This window comes from Melospiza melodia, chromosome 15 (genome assembly GCF_035770615.1).
Source record: "Melospiza melodia melodia isolate bMelMel2 chromosome 15, bMelMel2.pri, whole genome shotgun sequence".
NCBI lineage: Eukaryota > Metazoa > Chordata > Aves > Passeriformes > Passerellidae > Melospiza > Melospiza melodia.
Window position 1 is genome coordinate 18,650,953 of NC_086208.1, and position 13,215 is coordinate 18,664,167.

General features: G+C 49.7%; 1 protein-coding gene across 7 annotated transcripts in view; it reads right to left on the minus strand.

The window, feature by feature from the left end:
- Positions 1 to 569: 569 nt before the first annotated feature.
- The window catches only part of MEGF11 (multiple EGF like domains 11), a 250,824-nt gene continuing 238,178 nt past the window's right edge, over positions 570 to 13,215 (minus strand). For 5 of the 7 annotated variants that reach the window (XM_063169985.1, XM_063169987.1, XM_063169981.1 and 2 more), the window contains 3 exons: positions 9,124 to 9,180; positions 3,181 to 3,387; positions 570 to 2,941 (listed from right to left, as the gene is read on the minus strand). In XM_063169985.1, the coding sequence (XP_063026055.1) occupies positions 2,781 to 2,941; positions 3,181 to 3,387; positions 9,124 to 9,180 (425 nt within the window). In that variant the 3' untranslated portion in view covers positions 570 to 2,780. Of the gene's footprint in view, positions 2,942 to 3,180; positions 3,388 to 4,011; positions 4,416 to 9,123; positions 9,181 to 13,215 lie in introns of those variants that run through there. The other 2 variants (XM_063169984.1, XM_063169986.1) reach the window with 2 other exon arrangements.

The window sequence follows — 13,215 nt, forward strand, 5'->3', positions numbered from 1 at the left end:
GTGTGCCTTGTCAAATAAGAAGATTACACGCTGGGCTCTAGTTAACAAGATTTTTAGAAATATGAAGCACAAATATTGAAAAGCTTCAGCATCTAGCAGTGGCTGCATTGCCTGGGACTCATTAATTCTGCAGGTGTTTCCACTGCAAATCTGTGATTTATTCACTGGGCTCCCTGGGAGCTGCCCCGTGTCCTGTCCCATGGCTGCTGGGTGACTGTGGGTCCCCAAGTGTCCACACAAGGCCTGGGAACCTGTGATGGCTCAGGGCAGTGTCACCACACCTGGTGGGTGTGTGCAGGGCCTCTCCCAGCTGGGATTGAGCATCCCCAGGAGTCTCACTGAGGTCAGACTGCTGAGGAGCTGGGAGAAGCGTGTGCAGAGCTGCTTACCTTTGGTTTACTCCAACTTGGAATGGCAGCACTGGTTTTTCTGAGCCATCCTGCCACTTCTGTCCTAGCCTGGTGCCAGGGGGTTTTGGCTGGGGGGAGCAGCCACATCACCTGGAGAGCTCAGATTAGTGCAGGGCTGGAAGTTTGGCTCTGCAAATGAGTACGTTGGAGAACTACACATTGAGAGAAATTCAATTTATTTTGTACAAGGTAGGATACCTTTGCACAGTGAACAAATATATTACAAATCTGTCTTGCCTTAAAAAAGTATTGCCATTTTGGTGCCTGTTTCCTAAGCTAACGCTGATATACAAGAAGGTACTTTTTTTTTTTGTTGGTTTTGTTGTTGTTGTTTTTTTTTTTTTTTTCCTGTTAAGCTCTATGCACATCATTGCATTTGGTTTCAAAATCCTGCTTTGAAAAAAAACCAAACCAAACAACTGAGCACATCTCTGCTCTCTGGAATCTCATTGCAAACTACAGCAACACACAAACGTGGGTCAGGCCAGCAGCTCAGGCTGCTTGTGCTGGGTGCCAAGGTGGGTCCTAACAAGAGTATTCCTTATCCAACTGCCTTTCTCTTGATATTTTTGAGGTAAATCTTTCTATTCATGTACGCAAAATATATTCCTACGGGGCCTACAAAATAATTGTTTCCTTACATCTCAAATAAGGCTTTCCTGGAAAACAAAATTGCTATTTCTGATCAGCCACGGCCCCCATGCACACATGCAGCATTCAGGAAGCCTCGTGGGCAGGATCCTGCAGGAGCCTGGGGGTGTCCTGAGGGTGTCCAGGCTCAGGCTGGGGGTCCAGAGCCAGCCTGAGCACCTGGAGAGTGCTGGCTCCAAGGGGAAGGGCTCCCAGGGGCAGAATGCCCAGAGCCAGGGGCTGTGAGCCCAGGCATGGGGGCTGAGCCCATCTCTGGGGACACAGCTGGGTCCCACCACGGTGCTCCAAGGATCCAGGAGTATTCCCAGAGCTGGGATCCAGCTGCTGCCCCCGAGCTGGAAGGCTCCTCTTGCCAGTCCTGAGCCCTGCAGGTCACTCCTGGGATCGTGCTGTGAGCAAACCCACGGGGCTGGTGTCATCCTCTTCTGCTTCCATCAGACTGGCGAATGTGCAACAGAATATTTTTTATATTTAAAAGGCAATCAACTTGCTACTTCCACGTTTGCCTAATAAAATTACATACTTAGAGTCAATACTACTTCATGCTCAAAATCTACAAGGAACTAACGGCAAGTACTCTACTTTCTAGGTCAATAGAGAGTATAAATTAAAAAAAAATATCGTGGTGGCTCAGTCCAAAATTTTACCATGGGTCAGACCCTTGATAATTACTTCACAAACAGCTGCTGAAAAAGAAAACCCAGTTTCAGCTCCATTTAATGACATTTCAGGTAGAATCATCAACGGATAAAGTTGCACTACATGGTAATGCACATCAGATTAAGAGGTGTCATTGGTGGCATGCTGACAGTGAATCGTGAGGAGATGGTTTGGGAAGATGGGAGAGAGAAGCTGATGTGGCTCAGCTTTGAGAAAGGAAATGAAACCAGGGCTGGTCTGTGCAAACCTGCAGCGTCCCAGGGCAGGAATTGGAGGGGCAGCAGTTTAAATTGCCTGACAGATCTGCTGGATTTAGCTACCAAAAGAGAAGCTGCATAAGGAAAATCAAAGCCTACCTGTGCCAATCAACATTAAAAGTGTGGTAAGTGAGTGTGAGACTCATTGTGGAAACTCCATTTGTTAGCAAAGATCAGGGGATGTTTGGAAAGATATTAAAAACTGCACAGAAAGTGTCTGTGTTAATATTCCTCAACTCAAATTCTCTGGTACTGAATATAGAGATGACAATCTCAATGCTAATTACCAAGCATGATCTGCACTGGTTGCACATGGTGATGGCAGTAAATGAGCTTTCCAGAGAGTGAAATGACAAGTTTCCCTGCTCTCATTCAGAAAAATGTCCATTCCCATGAAAAAATGAAAATAAATTCCAGCGTATTCCTAGTCACCTTGTTCCTAACAGTAAAAGGTTTCTTGCTGCAGTCAGTAGAAATGTACATCCTGAAGTCCTTCTCTTAGCATGTTTTTGTGGTTTATTTTACAGCAAAGCCAGGGTTAGAACACGCCACAGAGAGTTTTTGCCTGGAGCATGAAGACACCTTCCTGGGGTCATGTGCTCCAGTCCCACGTGGAGGAGGCTCTCGTTAGTTCCAGGTACCCATACAAAAATGTCTTTATAAATAACATCATGCAGCAGCAGTTGGCCCAAGCTGATGTTGTGTTAAGTCCTTGCCAGTCCGCAGAAAAGGAAGGAATGGCTTCTCCTCTGCTTCCTCACAGTCTGTGTTGGCAGCACAGTGCCCAGTGAAGTCCATGCCTCTAGGACTGCTTGTCCCAGGAAGGGCCGTGCGTGGGGCTGTGCCGGACGGGCAGCAGGTCGTAGTGCCCAGGAATGTGACTGTTCCTGGGCAGGTCATAGGGGTTCTGAAGGTAGCTGGCACTCCGGCTGCGGGCGTCTTGGACTATGCTGACAGTGGGCTCTGGGGGAGCAAGGAGAACGGGGTTGTGGTGACCAGCAGCAGTCCCAAAACTCCTGATCCTTGTGAATCCCGTCCAGCTCAGGACATCACCACTGTGGCTCAGCTCTCCAAACCAGCCCACCAACGCTCAGGCCTTCCCCCTACCAGTTCATCCCTGTGCCACGCCAAGCCCAGGATCTGTGTGCCAGGACAGGGGAAACCAGCCTCTCCACCAACCCCCCGCGGCACCCACTGCTTACCAACTTCGTAGATGTTTTTATTGGCTGTTGATGAAGTTGGCATTTCGGAATACGGGGACTCCCTGTGACCAGGTGATTTCATTTCCACGTAGCTGCTCTCGGAGTGTTTGCAGGTTAAAATGGGGGGGTCTTTAATGGTGGCGTATGGGTTTTCACTGCTGTTCAGGGAACAAGTGCTGGAGCTGCACACAGATTCTTTCATATAATCTGCAAAACAAGAGCAGAGTGGGTGCGTCAGGATCATTAGCTTAATTAGGTTAATTACAACTGAGCCTCTGCAGGAAGGCTGGGGGGGACAGGGGGGCAGGGGATAAGGAAGATCCTTGAAGCCTCCAGCACAGACACTCGGTGCTTGTGCTCTGGGTGTTCCAGACCATTGCATCCACCACTCAGTAGCAGGAAAGAAATGAAAACCTGCTCAGTACTGAAGGTTTTCCTGTGAGAGGTCCTAGCTGCCGTTTACTGCAATGTTTAATTGGAGGTGGCAATCCTTTCCCTCCCTCCCCCTCATCCCTGCAGAGCCGTGCTCATCCCGCTCTGCCCCGCAGGCCCAGGCGCGGCTGTGGGCGCTCGGCTCTGCAGGCAGGAGCTGCAGCTGGCCCTGGGCTGCTCAGCCAGCTGAGAGTGAGCCCCGGGCCTTGGGCACATCCAGGGTCCTGTGCTGGAGAGCACAACGCTGCCACGGGCTCCGAACTGCCCCAGGGCAGCCTCTGCGTGTGCAGCCCCAGCCGGTTTTGGGGTTATCCAGCATCCTACAATTGGGGAATGCTTGGGTTTCCACAGAGGAGGACAAGCCTCCATCTGAGCCTCACTTTTGCTCTGCTTTTTTCCCCCTTTGCTGTAGACATCTCCTGCTCCTCTCCCCTGGGCTGGAGAGGAGGTGACAGAGGCACTACTTGGGGAGAACAAGGTTGGCATGAGAGCTGTGACCACCACTCGGTGACCCTGGCTGGGATAGGCCAGCCTGCTGCAAGGTACAGTGCCAGTCTTGCTTTAAAAATAAAAAACAATAGAGAATAAATAGGTCTTAACATTGACATTCAAGAACGTGCCATTGCTGCTGTGTGCATCCTGCTGGGCAGTGCCAGTAATTTAGAATTAGAGCGATGCAATGAAAGATGAGGCATTTTCTTGTGCTGGGTTACAGTACAAAGGCAGATCCTGGTATATATGAAATACTCCCGGTGAAATAGGGGGACTTGCAAAATAGCTGCAATCCCAGCTGCCCCCGCTGTCTAGTATGGGAGACAAAAAGAGAAATTCAGGTTAAGAAATAGACAGACAACATGACATCACTTCTCCAAACCTCGGCTCTGAGCCTGCCAGCCCCATCCTGCTCCCTCACATACCAGGTTTGCTCCACTGTGAGTGACTGTCCCTCCTGCAGCTCTGGGCTTGTGTCTGTGTCTGTGTGTCCATCACCCCTGGCTGGTGCCCCTGGTCCTGGTTCAGCCCTGAGGGAGGTGCCAGGTGTTGCCTTTCTGGGCTCTGATTTCAGTGGTACCAACAAGTCTGGAGAGCCCTGGGCTCCCAGGGTCAGTGGAAGCAGCTCCTGGAAGCTCCACTGCACACAAATAGCTGGGACCATCAGGGATGGGGGGCTGGCAGAGGCCTGGCACCAGTGCAATGTTTATTTAGTTAGAAAACTTAGAAACTCCTTGTCTGACATCAGCCTGGGTGAGATGAGCAGTGCCTTTGCTTCCAAGTGAAACATGCCAGGTTTGGTACATGACAGGAGATGGGAACCAAAGCAACAGTGACATTCCCTGGCTGTTGGCTGCAGGTTTGTCCCTGCAGTGTCACCAACCCCAGCCCAGCACAAGTGAGTGGGAAACTGCCCCATCCCATCCTCCTACAGAGAGATGGGGCAGCCCTGTGAGACCAAAGGCTTCTGCACATGAGTGAGCTCAGTGCTGGCTTTTGCTGTGTATGTGACTTAAATCCAGGTGCCCCAGTCTGGGATCTGTTGGTGTTAGAGGTGAGGAAACCATAGACAGACAAATGAAAGGCTCAGCTCCACCTGCCAGCAGCTTACAGCTCCTGGTGGATACTCCAGGATCATGGAGCTCGTTAGGAGAGCCTGGGCAGCCTCTAATGAGCCAGCTCTGCATTCTGGGGTGAGGTACATGAAGATTATCTTCAATTTGCTTCTCTATTTCCAGCAGTGCTGCTGAGCAGATGCTCACAGGGTGAAAAGCAGGATTCCCTCTGTGCCCCAAGAGCCCCCTGCAAAGTGTTCCCTGTCACACCATGGCTGGGAGGGAGCAAATCAAACCAGAGCTGGTGTAGATTCAGGAAATGTTGATTATAAATGATTGCTGGCTGCTACAGCAAAGAGCAGAGTGAGAATTCCTCCTCCTGCAGAGCTGCAGGTAAATAGCTGTGTGGTTTGTTTAAGGAATTAGGCACATTGGAGCTGGCAAAGGCAAAAATCCCAGCACATCAGCTGTTTTATTTCATCCAGCTCAGCTACTTTTATCTCCCTAAGCTAAAATCCACCTGTACTGCAGTTAGGGCTGGCAGTGCCTCCCAGGCAGGTGTCCCTCAGCCCTTCCCCTCCCAGCACCAGCTGGAAGAACCAGTGAATGCCACTTAGGCTGCCCAGACTTGTTTGGCTCTCCCAGGAATTGCCTTTTCCCAGGAGATGTTGAGAAACAGCCTGAGACCATTCCTGCTGACGTAAACACAGCTCTGGGTCTGCCTGGGACCAGACCTTTGCTTGGGACACAATATATTTTCTAGAGCACCAGTGGATGTTTGGGATTCTGGGTACACCAGGGAGTCATTAGCCCTCAAGAAACATTATGTGCAAGATCATGGAGGATTTGACTCTGAAGGCTGTAGTTATTTTTTATTAAGGTAATTTGAGGATAATTAAGAAGTCTGGCATCAATTGTCAAATTTTGTTTCATGAATTAATTTAAGCAGAACAAACATATTTAGAGATTCTCTGCCCATGGTGCTGCAGCCATGTGTGAGCCCTGGCTGTGCTGCCTCCTCATCCCTCCCTGCCACAGGGTCCAGCTCTCATGGAGGTGAAAGCTCTGCTCCACAGTGCTGGGGCTCACTCAATCAGCTGGACTTCCAGAGAAATATTGGGAATATGCTCTAATTTTGAAGTCCCTGCCTTCTGTGTTGCCTGGATACCAATCACCAGACCTTTGGAGGGTTTATTTTTGTTAGCAGGGACTGGAAACGTCCCTCCCCCAGACTGGGTTCCTCTCCTGTGTCCTGAATTTCCCCTGGTGTGCTGCAGACCAGCCTTGGATGCCCCAGCCAGGTGGGGGTGCTGAGGGGAGCTGCTGTGCCCTGGTGCAAGGTGCTCTCCTGTTTAACCCTTGCTGGGATGGAGTGCCTGTGCTGGCTGCTGCAGGGACAGTGACACACTGAGGGCCCGTTGCTGCTTCTCAGAGAGCTTCAGGAGTGGGAACACATCCTGTACAACAACCAGGGGAACCTCTGAGCCCAGCCCTGCATCCCTGGGACCACTGCTTCTCTCTGCTGGGGTTTTCCTGGCTCTTCTGCAAAGCATGGGTGTTTTTCCTTAAAATGGTCATTCCTGAGGTCACATCATTCCATCAGTGCAGCACTATTCATTTAAAAACCAAACCTCTAAACACAGAAGGACTCAGCTGAAAGGAAGAGCTCAGGAATGGCATCATTGAGCACCATGCACAGGAAAGAAACTGCTCAGAAAGCTGCTCTGAAAACCCTCGTGCCGGGTGAGCCCCTGTCCCCAGGTGCCACAGGGCTGGCACTGTGACAGCCAGCCCCTCTCTGCTGCTGTCAGACAGCCCCAGCTCTCTGTGCCCACCCCTGGAGCTCCACAGCAGCTCAGCCACCACAGCCCTGGTGCCAGGCTGCACAGGGGACACCCCTCTGCTGGTGCCCTGCTCTGGGCACAGCCCCAGCCCTGTCTCCTCAGAGAATGGGGCAGCAGGAGGTGGCCCAGGTTCTCCACAGCCGGGCCTCAGCCTCCAGCCTCCTGTGCCCCTCCCTGCAGGGCTCTGTCTGCTCCAGGGCCACCAGAGACCCCTTCCAACTGCAGGACAGGCTGTCCCCAGGTAGACCACACTGGTGGGAAAAGACATGGGTTTAAACTGGATGAAAGCAGCTAAAAACCAGGCACCTGCCTGCCAAGGCCTTTTGCTGACAGAATCCAACTGTTTGGGACTGGGAGTTTGTTCCTCTCCATATTCTGAGGAATGTGGTGAGTCAGGGCCTGGCAGGGCAAGGAGAGCTCGCTCTGAGCATTGGGCACATTCCCAGCTCCTCCTGGGACGAGACTCCCCTGGGACTGGGGCTGCCTGAGCCCAGGAATGGACCTTCAGAGGGGCCTTGGGAACCTTCAGCCTGCTTCTGAGAAGGTAAGGCAGATTCTGAGAGCCCTCAGCTCCTCAGTGCCTGCAGGTGAGCTCCCAAACGTTCCGGGAAGCCAGGTGTGCCCCTGTGTCCCTGCCAGTGCCAGCCCTGCCTGTCTGAGGCAGCTGAGCTGCCACAAAGAATTCCAGCTGTGGCTTCTGAGCCTGATTTTTCAATTTATAAAGAGATAACCATGTAAAGGAAATGGTTCAGATCCTAAAAACTAAAGGAAATATGTAGCAGCTGCAAATGCATTTCACAGTTCTCTGTCACTGTGATTATTTTTGTCTCCCCACTGGTCCCCCAGGTGTGACTGTGCCTGTGCATGGGAGTTCCTCTGCATGTGCTTAAGGCACCTTTGTAAACACACTAAGTTAGTTAAAACTAATGAAGTTAATAGCTCCATGTAGAGGGAGCAACTAGCTCTATTATAAGAAGATTTTTCTTTTGAAAAAGGGAATCATTGAAGTAGCTGAAACCAGTGGATTGAGTATTTTGTATATCATAAATCATATATATCATATCCATACATAATCCATGCAATATTTTTACTTTAGCTTTATCAACAAAGACTTGGTTGCTGGTTCTTGGTTTCCTTTGGTGATTCTGTGTGGTGAGGTGATGTTCTACAAATATTGCATCCCTGTCTTTTGAAAACAGCAGCTACAAAGTGAATATTGATCTCTAGGCCTGGCTGTAAGCTGGTTAATGCTTTTTATGTGGAATAGCTTTTGATATGCCCTGTTGGCTGAGCCCAGGGTGTGGCTCTGGAACACCTGAGCCGTGGCAGAGCAGGGGTCTGGCAGCAGCCCCAGGGCTCTGCAGGCAGAGGCTGGGTGGTGTTTCCCTCCTGGGCTCCCTGAGGGACATTCCCAGGCCTAACTCAGATCCAGGAGCTGGGCCTGAGAGCTGCCTGCTCCCCAGGACACAGATTCCTTGCTCCATCTTCTGGAGCACAAGCTCAGTGAGCTACACCCCAGCCCAATCTGCCAGGAGCTGTGGGAACCACTGTGCCAAGTGTTCCCGTGGTGCAGATGGAACTGGAATATTGAGAATGTAAACGTGGAGCAAAGTGAAATGTAAAACCCTGGGCCCTGTGACTCATCTGAGATCCTGTTTTGGACTGCCCTGGAGTCAGTGCCCACAAGTGCTGGTGCCAGCATGAGGGGACCTCAGTCTCAGGGAGGGCTCTTGTCAGCTCTGCTCTCAATCCCTCTCAGCAGAGGGCACGAGCAGGGGCAGCTTCTTTCCTAGGGCTTTCCTTTAGCCCAGCATGGCCAGAGCCAGGCAGGGAAATGCAGCACTGTGCCACCAGCAGCTCCCCAGAGCCCCTGTGGCCGCTGGGTCCTGCCTGAGTGTGCCCTGGCCAGCTCTGCTGCCCTGAGCTGAGCCCTCCCTCTCTCCCTGTGCTGCAGAGCCCTGGGCAGCTCTGCATCCATCGTCCATGGCCCAGGAGCGCCGGGAGCCAGGCAGGCAGCTCAGTGGTGCTGGCTCTGTCCCTCCCTGCCAGGCTCCTATCTCACCTCTTCTAGGACACCCTCCTCACACCTGGGCAGGGTTCTGCAGCTCTGGATACCATACCTTTGAAGCTTTTTTCCATTATGTATGTGTTCTGACGTCTATCCATCCCACAAGCACCTGCATAAAAATGATATATAATGGAAAACAAATAAATATTTATGTAAATTGGATTGCTTTGACTACTGAGCAGCATATATTCTTCCCTCTAAATTGTACATCAAGGCCCTCATTTAGGGGGGCTCTTAAGCACATCCTCAGCTGTAAGCACACACTCAGCTCCAGCGGGGAGTCTGTGCACGCCTGGAATTATGCATGTGCTTAAGAGTTTCCCTGGAAGGGAGAGCTCTCTGCAGCAGGGTTACCAAGAGCTGCCATCCATCAGGAGATCAGGATAAAAACCATCTGCTGAGACATTCATTACTGGAATGGTGTGAAAGAAACCTAAAACATGCCCTTTCAAATCTGAGTCTGCAGGTTGTGTTGCAGCACTCTGTGACTAATTTTAGGCTTTGTTTTTTTTGTGGAGAGTGTATTGTTTAACTCACAGCTTAGACTCTAAGGTGTGCACAATCTTCTTAAATTACCTACTATCACTTTGCTCGTGAATTTGCACAGTTCAGTGACTGAAGTGACAACAGTCCCTAAGTGACCATTGTGCTCTGACAGTGCAGCACCAGGAGCAGAGCTGGCAGCCAACAATCCTGCCTTGTGCAGCTCCAGAGGAACTCACTGTTCCTCACAAGCTGAGACAGAAGGGGATGGGGACCTTTTCCATTTTTACTCCTGCAAATTACCCTAGATATCAATCAAAAGGAAAATCTAATGTAAGCCTTTAAATCTTTTTAGGTATAGAGTCTGGCATTTCCTATTGACTGGGACCATCAATACAGATTTGGTTACTGAGAAATGTCCTTGTGGCTTATGGGATTCCCAGGCAAGTAACTCAGTTACTCTGGGAAAAGAGCCCCACAGACAGCCTGTCCCAGAGGTCTCCCAGCTGTTTGTCCTTGTGTCTCCTCTGGTCTCTGCAGAAAAGTTGTCACAGATGTGGGCAATGCTGTACCAGCTCCTTTTTCATGACAGCTTAATTTTTTTTGCTAAATAAGGGAAATGACTAGATTAGACAATAAATGTGTTACTGGCACATCAAAGACAAACCAACCCTTTGCTCTGGTTCTCAGTGCCCATCCCTGAGCACAGGAAGGGGCTGGTGGCACCAAGTGGGCTCTTCTGGCCACGAGTGACCCCCAGTCCATGTGAGCACCTTCTGCTTTGTGTTCACCACATCCAGTTCCCAGACTCACCCTGCTGCAGGGGGCAAGGCAGACTGGGAGCTTTGGGCAGCTCTGTCCCAGAGCAGGGTGAGCTCTGTGCTCTTTCCCTGCTGTGTTGTGAGTCAGAGCCAGGAGGATGCAGCCAGTTCATCCCTTGGCCCACGGCCACGGGGCTGGGGCTCCCCAAGGCCAGCCCTGGGGATCACATCCTCCTCCTGCCAGGGCTGAGCAAACCTCCAAGGGCAGCACCTGGGGCTCAGCCCACAGAGCCAGGCTGGGGGAGCACTGGGGAGCTCCCAGCTGGGTCCCCAGGGGAAGGGGCAGGGAACAAAGGGACCCAGGCTGAGCCCTGGGGAGGTGCCTTGCCCTTGGGAGGGCCACACAACCCCACAAAGCCCTTCCCAACCAAAAATTCCCATAATTCCTCCTTTAGTTTTCTCTTTTATCTGCTATAATACTGTGGGTTTATGACCCATTTTTTTGTATTCACTGAGTTCCTTGAGAGATGAAATGAATAAAAGATACATTATTTTTTAAACTGCAGAAGTAGTTAATGTGGAAAAGTCCTAAACCAGCCAGGGATCTGGTACTTCAGGAAAGTCCAGGTTTAAGTTTGAAGCTAAATTATCTGCTGGGGTGAAATCAGAGTCTCAGCTGGAAATAGTTTCCCACACCTTTTGGCTTTGAGAAGAAAGTGAAGTCAGCTGTGAATCAAACTTATAGCCTTTGGTCCTCTGGAATAAATACAGCTTTGAGTCCCTCACGATGTGCTGCAAATCTCCCTTTAGTGTCTGCATCCAGGACTGCTGTTAAAAAAGCATCAGAGATAAACCCAGCCCTGCCTGCAGCTGCTGTGGCCAGTGCTCCAGATAATGAGACAGGAACCTTTCCTGAGCTCAGGTGAGTGCTTTGGGAGTTTTCACCTGCTTGGGATGGGAGCTGGAAGCTGGGCTCTGCCACTGCCCAGTGCAGACTGGACTGGAGCAAGAGGATTATTCACAGGGCAAACAATTCCAGCTCTGCAATACAAGACAGAGAAAATGCAAGGACAAGCCATTCCCCAAACAAGGACCAGGCCACCTTAGGCAGGCAGTGACACAGGAAGGTGACAAAGCCTCTTCCTGGCACCACAGAGTCCCCAAACTCTGATGTCTCAAGCCCACATCCATGGGAATTACTTGTGCTCCTCCCCAGACTCCACTGAACACAATCAGCTCTCTGAAAACCTGGACTTTGAAGCTCACAAAAAAATGTGCAGCAGTAAAAGTACAGGCTTTGTCCTTGCATTTCCCACTTGGAAAGGACATTAACTTGGCAAAGTCTTGCTAAACAGATAAAACACCTGCAGTCTGGTGAGATCCACTGCAATTCAAAAATCCTTATCACTGCAGGTTTGAGGAGATGAGTGTTCAAGTTAATTTTGGTGAGGGTATTCTTACAATTTCCATTGCCCAGCTCTAGTTCATGTTTAGGACACCTGCAGTTTCTAACAGGGCTGTGGTCATTTCTGGGAGCCTGGTTCTCCTCATCTGCTGGGTCCCATCCCTTGGGCTCACCACAGGAGTCACTGGCTGGGGAACCAGTGGAGACTTCCCATCCATTCCGAATTTCTCTTCCATTTCCCTCTCTCTTCTTGGCTGACTCCCACATCTGCTCTCTGTGACGATCCATGGGGTCACAGCAGAGGAGCTGGGCAGTTGTCCTCTGCCATTTTAAACTTTTTAACTGAATTCAGCCCTGCCCAAGGTTTGCCTGCTCTTCCAACACGAGTTGGAGTGTCTGTATTATGAAACTAAGGCTGATCATGGCATCAGAAGGTGGAGCAGGTTTTTAACTGTGGTACTTCCATGCTTGATGATGTTTAAAGTCAAGATTCCCTGTGTGACCTTATTAGACTTTTATTTTATGTTTATAATTCAAAGTTGAAGATTTAAACTATCTTCTGAAATTTTCATGAGAGGAACCTGCAGTTTTTATTGCACAACAGTAATACCAAGAAGTGAAAACTTTTTATTTGCATGTAAAAACAGCCTTGATCTGAGCAAGGATTCAATGTTGTGAAAGTTAGCATGAGCAGGCATTAATTCTGGTACTGAGAAGAAAAGGAAAAAAAAATCTAATTTTCATAAATTAGTTTGAAAAAAGAAAGAAAAAGTTATCTTGGGTGCAAAATGCTATGGGAAAAATTGAGTGTTTTGCTGGAGGCTCCTTAGCTAAAGTATTTATCGCTTCTAGATCATTCTTGGTGCAGAGGCATTTAGCATTGTTTCTGCTGGTAAAATAAAATACATGAATGCAGAAGAGAGGTGGCACATGGGGAGCTCAAGACAGCACATGTTAAGCACAAAAAAAGCAATAGTGTGCAAAAAAAGCAGCAAAATAATAAAAGGAAAATTAATGTGGTTTGAGAAGCATTTGGAAACCCTCACACACAGCCACCTCCTTGTCACATACAGATAAGCACAACAGTGGTTCTGCAGCTTTTTACACAGAAAACATTGACGGTGTTAAGGATGAAAAGATTTTGCACTGAAGCTTGACAGGTTTGTGATTTTCCTGATGCAGGGAAGAGTTATCTTTGGAGCGAGGCAGGGGCAGGATGTGATGCCTGGTGCTGCCCTGTGTTCATTCCTTTGCCATGTGAGCTGGGAGATAGTTGACCTTAAAAATCCCATAATACCCCCTAATGCTGCACTTTCCCTCCTCCTGCATATTTTCAGTGAGATGTTACTAATCCCAGGAAAGGAAAGGGCAAAAGCTTTGGGCCACTGAGGAGCCAAACTCAGAGTGCTCAGATAGGAAAACAAATAGCATCCAAAGCACTAAATCTGGGCAGGATTTGAGCTAAGAGCTGCTAAAAACCCTGTTAAAAGTCAAG